Here is an 11,584-nt window from a genome sequence, read left to right on the forward strand (position 1 = left end):
CGACACAGGGGAGAATGAGAATGAGAGTGCACTCAAATGGAGGGCATAGAGACTGATCCGTGTGTATAGAGACCGGCAGAGGGCGACGCCAGAAGGATTGAGACACCTGGTCTGTATTGATGTGCATGCATACATACCCCCTAAAAGATCATACATACGGGGATAGAGAGATGTAGCGTTACATACAGAACAACACACACAGACCCAGAGGAAGCATATCTGGATATACAGACTCAAGCAAAATGTATGTGGACTAAACCTTTCTTACACATACCCCAGCTCTGCTGTGTCGAAGCACATAGAGCCATAGGGCGACACACATGTACCCAGATGCACCATGACTCTAATAAACTGGAGTTACAGAGAGAAACAAACAGACATACCTTGTCCTGAGGCAGATGTATATATGTATGTGTAGAGAAGTAGAGAAAGAGGAGTAGGGAGTCAGAAAAAGAGACAGTGAAACATATAGGGGATGTACGCACAGACAAGCCTGCAAAGAGGAGGAATGTGGTCAGAAAGAGATCGGCAGGAGTTAGCATACAGGGAATCACAAAGAGACGAAGCGTTGGTGAGGTGGAGAGAATCGGAGAAAAAAGACAATGGTCACAGGCAGATGTTTAGATACAGACCTAGAGAGAGAGATAAAGAGATGCTAGAGAAATAGGCTCAGTGAGAGAGAAAAAAAGAGAGCAGTTACATGTAGAATGAGAATGATCAACAGGCACACAGAGAGGTGTAGAAAGCCTTTAAGATACCCTGGGTACTCCATGGCACATAGGTGAAAGAGGCACACGTGTCAATTTGAGCACATGTGGGCAGAGAAGAGGTAGAATGATTCAGTGAGAGAGAAGCACACGAAGACATCCTTAGGCCAAGTGCAGCTCACAGGTATCCAAATACAAAAGCATACCACAGAAAAGACAAGCTGCATGGAGACAGACTGGCACCTGGAGATGAACCCTCTCCCAAGGGGAATCACACACCAGAATAGATAGTCTTCTGTTACATAGACTTTTCTTGATTTCCACTTTCTAGTGGATCTTATCTACAAGGCCTTGCATTGAACACCTCTCTAGGTTGGTTGTGGGTAGGAGGTGGGTATCACATCTAGAGGGAAGGACATGTCAACCCAGCATGTCCAGAAAAAGAGAGAAGTAGAAAGGCCCTAGAGTCTTGACCAGGGTCTAGGGTGGGAAGATAGGAGGCCAGCCCTTATTTCTGGCTCTCCATGGCCTGGTCACTGCCCCTGCCAGGGCTGTCTCCATACAGGCTGGCCTAAATGTTCCTGAGTACCCTTGCTGTTTTGAGTCATCTGCTGCTACTTTGCAGGACTTCCCAATGTTGGGAAGAGTAGCCTCATCAATAGCCTGAAGCGCAGCCGTGCGTGCAGTGTGGGAGCTGTTCCTGGGGTCACTAAGTAAGCAATGCACAACTCCTTGACACCTCCTACTATCACTCCTAACTCCCACACCTTAGCACCTGTCCCTTTCCTAATATGGGGCCATCTGATTCTTTCCTTGGGCATGGGAGTTCACTAAGAACGCTCATTTACCTGGCGTACCCTAGGTGTGCGTCAGGTGCCATCCTGGCTTTTCCTTGTTAACTCCTTGAAGCCTTCTAGTAACTATGTAAGATTGGGCTACTTGTGAGCAGCTTCATTGCCTAAAGGAAGCAGCTGAAGTGCAGAGAGTCAGAAGCTTGCTTAAGGTCCTACACCTCACTCCCCAGTGGCGGAGGCTAGATTCTAGAATCAGCCCTATGTCTATAGGGTCCCAGAACCTCCTGATCCTCACCTGTCTACCTCACCTGTAATATACTATCCGCGCTTTTACCTCCTCCCATCCTCTCTAGGTCTAGCTTTTGTGACTAGATGCCAGACACATCCAGGCCTTCTTTCTTTTCTCCTGCCCCAGAGTCACGCAGGAGGTCTACTTGGACAAGTTTATCAGGCTGCTGGATGCCCCGGGCATTGTCCCAGGACCCAACTCAGACGTGGGCACCATCCTGCGCAACTGCATCCATGTGCAGAAGCTGGTAGACCCTGTGACCCCTGTGGAGACTATTTTGCAGCACTGCAATCTGGAGGAGGTAGAAACCAGAGCCCTTGGTGGGTGCCCTACCCAACTCCGAAGGCCCTTTATTCCTCATGACTTCTCTTCCTCTCTTCATCAGATTTCTAACTATTACGGCGTGTCTGGGTTCCAGACCACTGAGCACTTTCTGACTGCAGTGGCCCAGCGCTTGGGAAAGAAGAAAAAGGGAGGCTTATATAGTCTAGAACAGGCTGCCAAAGCTGTCCTGGCTGACTGGGTGAGGTAAGGAGGAGGCTGAGCATGAGGCTAGCTGGAAGGTCTGGCTCTGCAAGGGTATACCTGTCTGTGTTCTTTGCAACTGGTAGGGCAGACTGACTTCCTTGGTCCCAGGGTGGGGGACAGTCAAGGTACCAGTGCGTGTCTTACTTCAATCTCCAGTAACTCAGTCCATTGTTTAGAGCCACTGTCTTGAGGTTTTTTTAAATTTGAATTTTTATTAGTACATGTTTGCCATACGTAATGATTATGTTAACCATGGGGAGTTGGTCCATGTACATCTTACTTCTTGTTATGTCCCCTTCCCCTTATTTGAGATTTTTTGTTCCTTACCATTTCTTGCTTACCAACTCATCCTTTTTTGGATTGGTCATTTGTTCTTTCAATGATGTCACCACTATGTTCCACTACCTCCCAATGCAGTGGGAAGATCAGCTTCTATATACCACCACCACCCACACACACTCTGCCTGCCCATCTCAGTGCTGAGATTGTTAAGGAGATGACTGAGGTCTTTGACATTGAGGATACTGAGCAGGCCAATGAAGACACCATGGAATGTAAGTGTGGACGGGTAGGTATACCTGGTCTTGTCCTAGCGGAGCCATACAGATCTGACCTGATGGTGAATCCCACATTTGGTCTCCCCTTCCCTGACCCTATGTCTTGGTCACTTTCTTATCACTAGGACACAATACCTGACACAACTTAAATGGGGAGAGCTTTATTTTGGCTCATACTTTGTAGCGGTTTCAGTCCATAGCCTGGCTCCAAGGCAGGGCCTTATGGCAGAGGAGAAATAGCTCATGGTATGGTGGCAAGAAGAGAGAGAGAGAGACCAGGGAAGGAGGGAAGGAGATACGCCCTTTTGAGTCACGCCCCATCACCCACCTCCCCCAACCAGGGTTTACCTCCCAAATATATTTAGCTATATATCATCAGTGGATTAATTCACTGGTGAATACCACACTGCCATTATCTAGTCCCCTCCCCAAAGCCCTACCTGTGAGCACTTGAGGCTTTAGGGGGACACTCTGCTTGGGCTTTGGACAAGTTTAACCAACTCTAAGCTTAATTCTTCTTCAAGGTAGAGAATTCTAATCTGGGCCATGAGGGTGGTAGTGACGATGGTTTTGAGCTTTTGGTAGATATGAAAACAATCTGCAAAGTATCTGGGACACTTCTTTGGAAGTATGAGGCTCTATCCCTATCTTTGGGAACCTGGAGTGGATTGAAGTGCTCCTTTCAGAAACCCTTTTTCTAATGTTATGCTAGGCTTTTTCATAGCCCTTTCAAATGCATTCCTAGATTTTCCTTCTTATCCCCATTGGCCTGTGAAGTATGTAAATAAAAACCATGATATTTGCCACATGTGATACCAACCACCTAGTCAGTGGTGGGGAGCAATGGCTTTGGAACCAACTCTCCTGCCCTGTCGTCTAAAACTTGTAGCTTAGAATAGCAAGGTGGTAAAAAGTATGGGCTGCTTACATTTGAATCTAAGCTTTGTTCCTTATGGGGTTTGTGATGCTGAACAAGTTATTTCACTTCTCCCTGTCTTAATGATGTCATCTGGAAAATGGATATGATAGTACCTACTTGATTGGGTAATTGTGAGGATTTGTTTGATATGTAAGAGAGGTAGGTGTCTTAGTTACTTTTCTCATTGATGAGACAAAATACATGACTCCTAAAATTGAAGAAGGAAAGCTTTATTGTAGGTTACAATTTGTAGAGGTGTTTCAGTCCGTAGTTGGCAGACTCCAAGCCAGGGTAGCATGGCAGAGGGGCATTGCAGAGGAGAAACTGTCTATGGTAAAGCAGGGAAGGCAGAAGGCAGCAAGAGACCACAAGAGCCCTCTTTCTGTCCCTTATATTCCATCCAGGCTACTTGCCTTTAGGGCGAGTAACACACCCAGGGTGAGGGCACCCTTAATCCCAGCATCACACATCCTAGATCTAGTCGCCTCCAAGAAACTTCATCTGTGACCTCATGAGGCCTTAGTGGGGGGCATCTAGATACAAGCCATAATGAGAGGCAAAAGTTGTAGCTTAGTTTTGGAGCTTGTGTATAGCATGTGTAAGGACCTGGGTTTGATCTTTAGCACCAAAAAAGGAAAAAAAGAATAGTAAAAGACACATAGAGTAACAGTGCCTGACATATAGTAAATAAATGCTCAGTAAACGTTGGTTGTTACTAAGATCATTATTTGCTGAGATATATAGAAGAGATGAAAAAGTTTCCTCAGATACTGTTCCACAGTCCTGGCTTATAGCTCCTGCTTCTTTTGCTGTCCTGCCCATGCAAAGTACCCAGTGCTCTCTTACTCCATTTGTAGGTACTCTGGGGTAGTTAAGAAAGTCCAAGCTGGACTGGATTCTGGTGTCTTTCTCTCTTTTTTTTTTTTTTGTCTTTTTGAGACAGGGTCTCGATATGCTGTTCAGGCTGGCCTTGAGCTCACTTTGTAGCCCAGGCTGGTCTCGAACTCAGAACAATCCTCCTGCCTCAGCCTCCCTAGTGCTGGGATTACAGGCATGCGCCACCATGCCCGGCACTGGTGTCTTTCTCTTGAGGGCCATTGTTTTCCTTCTCTGGGTCTTCTAGTGTCCTTGGATTATAGATGAGGACTTACCTGCTTCCTAGTTTATTCGCATATGGCTTCAGGGATGTCAGCCTTCTTTCTGACCTTTAGTTTCTACTTCTATCAAATGGGCAGTTGGAAGGATTGGAGCTCCTGTTCTTAAAATGATGCTTGACCTTGGCTATAGTTGAGAATGCAATTTGGGAAAAGATAGAGCCCTGGGAAATTGAGGAGCAGGTTGGGAAAGAGGTTAGTGGTGAAGGATTTCTGTAGAAGTTGGTCCTAGTGCTGGACTTCAAAGGGTGAGTAGGGATTAGGAGGCTCAGGGAAAGGGGATGGGGACAAAGTTGTAGAGGCAGGTGTGAGGATAGTGTGGGCACAAGGCATTGGGCACATCTGAGGGTTGTAGTGGAGGCCAGCTCTAGGCACGGGCCAGAGGGAAGAAGAGTCCTGATCTTTATCCTGACCCTAGGGAGAGATTCCCAGTGGTTTCCGTTTGCAGAGCAGTATCAGAGTCAGGCCAGAGCATTAGAGGTGTCCTCTGCCGTGTCGCACACCTGCCCTGTGTGAATATGTATTGTGGAATTCTCATTTTCCAGATGAGCAAGCTAAGGCTCCAAGGTTGATTCCCAGCAGGCAAGTGTCTAGTTACAAAACTCATGTTTTAATCTTTTGCTAGCCTTTCAGCAAGAAGAAAAAGCCACCTTCCCGCTGACTGTCCCCTGGACAGCACCCACATGTCCTATCTTCCCTGACCAGGGAGGTGGCAGCAGGGAGGAAACAGGGCCCTGACCGTGTTGGTTGTATTAAAGGCTTGGCCACAGGAGAGGCTGATGAGCTCTCGGGTGACATAGAACCACTTGAAGTGGAGATCAAGAAGCTGCATTCTCCAGTGAAGAAAATACCAGATGCCGCTGAAAATAAAACTACCATCTATCAGGTACCTATCTACATTCTTAATGGTAACTCTCTCATCTACCCAGGGCTCTGACAAGTGGTCAGTCCCTTCTCCCAAATTGACACAGGCAATGAGTGGTTCACACTGTGAGCTCCTGGATGCCTGGGCCTGATACGTCCTTTTCCAAACAAGGACAGGTCCAAGGAGGAAGTATGATCTCTTAGGCAGGTTTCTCAGCCCTGATTCCAGCATAGAACAAGTATCACTACCTAGTCGTCCAGTTCAAGTTGCAAACTACTTACTCTTCTTCCCTTAACTAGTATCTAAGATTCCATATACCATAAGTGATGATGAAACTTTCAGAGAGGAGTGCCCAAACTGCAACCCCAAACCCTCTTATTGTTTGCAAAGTGCCAACATTGCAGTTAAACCTGAATACTACAGTTTTAGTTTGGAGAAAAGAACTCACACATTAACATCTTTTGTCTTAAAAGAAAAACAACTCCCATGCCATAGGTTCGCCACCACTGCCATCTACTGTCAGTCAAGAAATCCCGTGGCTTTTTCCTCTTAAATCTCCCAAGAAGCTGTGAATTTCCAACCCTAGAATAAGCTTGTAATCCTTAACTCACTTGGACGTATGTCCCATGGTTTCCAAGGTCCAATCTTAGCATGTTACCTCCCCTGGTGAGAATCCTGTCGTGGCTCCCCACCACCTACAGGATCAAGTCTATATGCCTGACACCTGTTATATAAGATCTGCCTGCCGTGATATGACTGACTCCAGGGTTTTTTTTTTTTTTCTCTCCAGCCTCTGCTGCTAATTCCCCCATTTGTGCCATTCAAAAGTGCACATTTTAGTAGATATCAGACATAGACATCTACACTATGATAGAGATATGGGATACTGGTGGGTGGTGGGTGGTTGCAGAGGTTGGGATAGCAGGGATCTAAGAGCCCTAACCGGTATCACTTGTGGATCAGGGAAGTCTTGTTTGAGCCACATCTTAAAGGCTGAGTTCTCTGGGCAGGGACTCAGCCTGTGCTCATGATGAGGCCTCAGAGAGTGTGTGTGGTATTAATGAGGAATTTGCTAGTGGTGTGAGGTAGCTCGAATGGGAGGTGGGAGGTGGGGAAGATGAGTGTGGTGGACTCAGATCACAGATGGCCTTGAGTTTGACTTGAAACCATAAAATAGGAAAACACTGAAAGTTGGTTTATTTTTTTATTGTTTTTTTTTCCTGAATCAAAGGTTTTCTTCCCCCATTTTGCTTATTAAAATTTTTTCTTATTTTCTAGGTAATACATAAACATGGCTTAAAATTTAAAAGGTACTAAAGGGTATGCAGAGAAAAGAAGTTTTTCTCCTTCAGTCTCCCATCCACCCTGTCCCTTCCTTAGAGTCAGTCAATGTCAGCAGACCTCTACATTTCCTTTCAGAGTTAGTTAGTATTTATATATACATGCAAACATCTACAGATAACTGTTTTCATTCAAATTGTTCCATGCTGTTCATATTATTCTCACCTTGTTTATTTCACTTACAGATTGATCTTGGAGATTGTTCCACCTGATTACTTCTAGAACTGTTTTTTATTTTTTCATGACTACGTAATATCTGGAAGAGGTTTTGAACCCAGCGCCTTTGCACTGAGCTACATCCCTAGCCTTAGTTAGTTAGTTAGATACAGGATCTCATGAGTCACCAAACTGCACAGACTGGGCTGGAACTTGGGATCCTTTTGGCTTTGCCTCCTAGAGTGTTGGGAGAACAGGCATGCTGCGCTTTGAAGGCCTTCTTAAGAAAAAACAAGGGCTGAATTGGACAGTGGCAGGTCCTCACATAGTTTCAGAGGCTTCCCTGTTGCTTAAAAGAAAAATCAGTATAGAGTTGTGTTTAAGGCCACCTCCCTCAATGATACTTTTCACTGAGCCTATGATATTCCAGACATGTAACTTTTCTTCAGAACCCTGTAAATAGTTCCCCTTTCTATACCACAGTTTCCAGACTCAGTTTAGGGTTCCCAATAGGACCACCTCATCACCCATCTCCAGGAGACACCTTTTTTGTTATACATTATTATGAATGGTGCCCCTGCTCCCAGACCCAGAATGATTAAAATATGTAGCTTTGCTTAGACCTGCCACATCACGCTATGTGCATGGGCTCAGGAGCCACACTCATTAGGTTTTTACTACTTTGCTGTTTACTACTTAGTGAACCTAGGGTCCTTGTTAGCTTTGTTAACAAGGATTAAATTGATTAATACATACAAAGGATTTAATACAGTCACGTGATGTTTAGCAACAGGGTTGTGTTCTGAAAGTGCATCATCAGGCAGTTTCATCATTGTGTAAATATCCTAGAGTGCTTACACAAACTAAGTTGCGTATATGACAGGCAGTGTAATCTCATGGGACTGCCATTGTTCATGTGGCCTATTGTTCCTTGACCATCTTTGTGTGGCACATTACTCCATATGTGCCTATGTATATGTGTATGCCTATGTATGTATGCACACATATACCAAACACGTATATGTTTAGAATGGTACTTGGCACACTGTAAGTTTTTTGTTAATACTGGTTTTTACTGCTCACATACACTTTCATTCCTGCCAGACACCCTTTTTGATGCCCAGCAATGCTTATTTTTTTGCAGTGTTCAGTCAAGGATGACCCTCCCCATTAGTGGTATGTTGACCACCATCACTGCCCCTAACCTCTTAGTCACTCATCATTTATGTCCCTATTGGGCAGAGACCGTATTCTAACTTGTGAGCTAGATTGGTATCCTTTTTTATTTTATTTTATTTTTTGAGACAGGCTTTTACTCTGTATTGAACTCACTCTGTGGCCCAGGCTGGTTTCAAACTCAAGGCCACCCTCCTGCTTCAGCCTCTCCTCTGCTGAGATTACAGTTGTGTACCACTCCATCCAGCTCTTTATCCTCTTCAGTCTGGTTGCTTCCTGAAGGTGGAACTCAGTCTGACTCATTTCTGTCTCACTGGCTCACATAGGTTGGCACAAAATCAATGTCAGAAAATGTTTGTTAGATTGAGTTAGGCCTTGAAGGATCACTTAAACAAAGAACTACTGTAGTACCAGTTGTTATTGATCAAGTAACCCTACTTTGTCCTTTTAAATTTTGTAAAAGCCATGCATGCTACCAGTTGTCTACCCTCATTTGACAGATGAGCAAACTGAGGCTGAGAGGCTAAGTAACTGCTAGTATGTAGCTGGGCCAGAACTGGATCCTAGTTCTGCATGGCTACAGGTTCCTTCTTCTTAACCAAGCCTGTACTTGCCTCCTCTGCAGAAGTTTTTGGAGGTCTTCTTGAGGTCAAGACCTCACCATTATCCTCTTTCTCTCCCCAGAGTGGAGACCTCCCTGGGTATTGCACCAGTCCAAGCCATTATCAGGTGGGGTGGGCTAAACGCAGTGTGGACCCCCACTGCCCCAAGAACAGTAGCATGGTAGAGGTCAACTCAGTGGACCGTCGCCCAGTTCTGCAGAGGATTATGGAGACAGACCCCTTGCAACAGGGCCAGGCTCTGGCATCCGCCCTGAAGAATAAGAAGAAGATGCAGAAGCGTACAGGTGGGGGTCCCTGACTACCGATGTGCTCTGAAAAGGGACTGCCTGGGTTAGGAGCTCCAGATTAACATCTTCCATATATAGGATTGGGCGGCCAGGATGGGTGAGGAGGCATAGCTACTAGCACAGTGGTTCTCAAACTTCAGCTTTCATCAGAATCATTTGAAAGGTTGTTAAAAGCATAGATTCCTGGTCTGTTAACTGGAGTTTCTCTTAACTAGAGTTTCTAATTGAGGTCAGCTGTGGGGCCTGAGCTGCTGTTGATCTGAGGAACACACTTAAATAACCACTCCCTAGTCTGTGTGTCATATAGCCACATTTTTCAGGTGTTTTTTTTTTTTTTTTTTTTTTTTTTTTTTTTTTGATGGTGCTGTGGATTGAACCCATAGCCTTTGCACTAAGCTACATTCCCAGTCCTTTTTAAAGCTTTGAGATAGGGTCTTGAAAAGTTGCCCAGCGTGGGCTTGAACTTGTAATTCTTCTGTCTTAGCCTCCTAGAGTACTGGGATTATAGGCATGTGCTACTATGCCTAACTCTTACTTTATCAGTAGGCAGTAACCTCAGAATCCTAAAGGAGGTACAGTGAAATCTCCCATTGACTAGTCCTCCCTCCAAGGAAACCAGTTTCTTGTATCTCTTTCCTGAGAGATACACACAAGCAAATACCTCTATAGTAGGATTGCTTGACCCTGTCAACCCGAAACTATTACATATTTCACAATTAGTCACCCTTGGACTGGCTCCAAACTGACTCCTGGGAATCCAGAGATAACTCTTGAACTACTCTTATTAGGGAGTGGGGAGAAGACAGAACAGATATTGATAGAAGAGAGCAATCACTCTGAAAGACACAGCAAGCACTGAGAAGAAACCTAAAACAGCCTGGAATGGTGGTTAGATAGAGGTAATCAGAGAAGTTTTCTTGGAGGAGGTAAACTGAGGGAATCCAGAGGAACAGCAGGGTGATACAAGTGTTGAACATTATGTTCAAAACTACTGCTGTGTTGCCCCTTCACTGTGAGGGCTTTGTTTTGAGGGTAATGGTGGAGTACTACGTTCAACACAGTAGCAGAAATTTATTGTTGTGGTATTTGGAAGGGACAGAAATACTCGGAGCAACATGAGTAAAACCTGGGGTAGAACCTGTGTTGGGGTGGTCACAGACAAGCGGATCTACCACCATTTGTTCTGTTTAGTGTTTGGAGAGTAAACGAGTCAGTATGGGGACGTGGTACTGACAAAGGTAGCTATACACTACCACTGGCATCCTTCTGTCGCCGATCCAGTTAGCAAAAGATTGTATTTTTCCATTTACAGATAAAATTGCCACCAAGCTGTCTGATTGCATGATGTCAGTCCTCGACCTTTCTGGCAATGGTGATAGCAGTGCTGGTGACTAATCCGATGATCTCACCCTCTTCTCTAAGCCCTGGTTCCTGTGGGATGAGAGAATACAGATGGAGTTTGAGTCTCTGAAGCACCTGTATAATAAAAGAACCTCTTGCATACCACGTGTCCTCTCCCTTCACTGTTTCCTCTATTCTCTCCAGTTAAAAAAAAAAGAGCCGGAGCCACTAAGTCTAATACCTTCTATTTAATCCCTATTTACTGTGTTTTTTGAGAGACAAAATACCAATAGAGCCCAGGTGCTAACAGTTTTATCTCCCACCCTCAATTCTGGTGTTCTGCCATGTATTTTGGGCTGATCTGAGGGCTGATTTCCAACAAACCCTCTGGGACAACTGAATGTACAACTAGATGATGGAATGCTGATAGACGTGATGGTTCTTGGGAGGATGGTTTCTTACCCCTGTATAAGAGATCTCAGCACCAAAGCATTCCTGTAGTGGATTCCTGGCCATGCGTCTTTCAAGTCCACAGGTCCTCACTGGGTGGCAGAGGGAAGAACGATGAGATTTCTGTTTTGGGGAGGGACTGGAGATAGGATAATGGAAAGAAGAGGACAGGCGTATGTGGTGCTGAAGTGTGGTAGGAGCTACCATGTTTGCATGAAGAGAAAACAAGGCATTAATTGGTAGGGTAGCTGTTTTAGGGGCAAGTCCTGTCTTTGCATTTCTGTGAATTTGGAGGGACCCCTTGTGTGTGTGTGTGACTTTTTTTTTTTTTGTACTGGGAATCGAACTCAGGACCTTGCATTTGCCTGGCAGGCGCTTACGCCACTGAGCTATATCC

The 11,584-nt window shown here is 45.2% G+C and overlaps 1 protein-coding gene across 2 annotated transcripts in view; it reads left to right on the plus strand.

Moving 5' to 3' along the window:
- The window catches only part of Gnl3l (guanine nucleotide binding protein-like 3 (nucleolar)-like), a 57,334-nt gene extending 46,432 nt beyond the window's left edge, over positions 1-10,902 (plus strand). For both annotated transcript variants that reach the window (XM_013502824.1, XM_005401525.2), the window contains exons 10-16: positions 1,333-1,420; positions 1,917-2,091; positions 2,176-2,318; positions 2,736-2,872; positions 5,707-5,834; positions 9,171-9,393; positions 10,709-10,902. In XM_013502824.1, coding sequence (XP_013358278.1) covers positions 1,333-1,420; positions 1,917-2,091; positions 2,176-2,318; positions 2,736-2,872; positions 5,707-5,834; positions 9,171-9,393; positions 10,709-10,791 — 977 coding nt within the window. In that variant the 3' untranslated portion in view covers positions 10,792-10,902. The remainder of the gene's footprint in view (positions 1-1,332; positions 1,421-1,916; positions 2,092-2,175; positions 2,319-2,735; positions 2,873-5,706; positions 5,835-9,170; positions 9,394-10,708) is intronic.
- The last annotated feature ends 682 nt before the right edge of the window (positions 10,903-11,584 follow it).

Source organism: Chinchilla lanigera, unplaced genomic scaffold (genome assembly GCF_000276665.1).
Source record: "Chinchilla lanigera isolate Chin_1 unplaced genomic scaffold, ChiLan1.0 scaffold00074, whole genome shotgun sequence".
NCBI classification, from domain to species: Eukaryota; Metazoa; Chordata; class Mammalia; order Rodentia; family Chinchillidae; genus Chinchilla; species Chinchilla lanigera.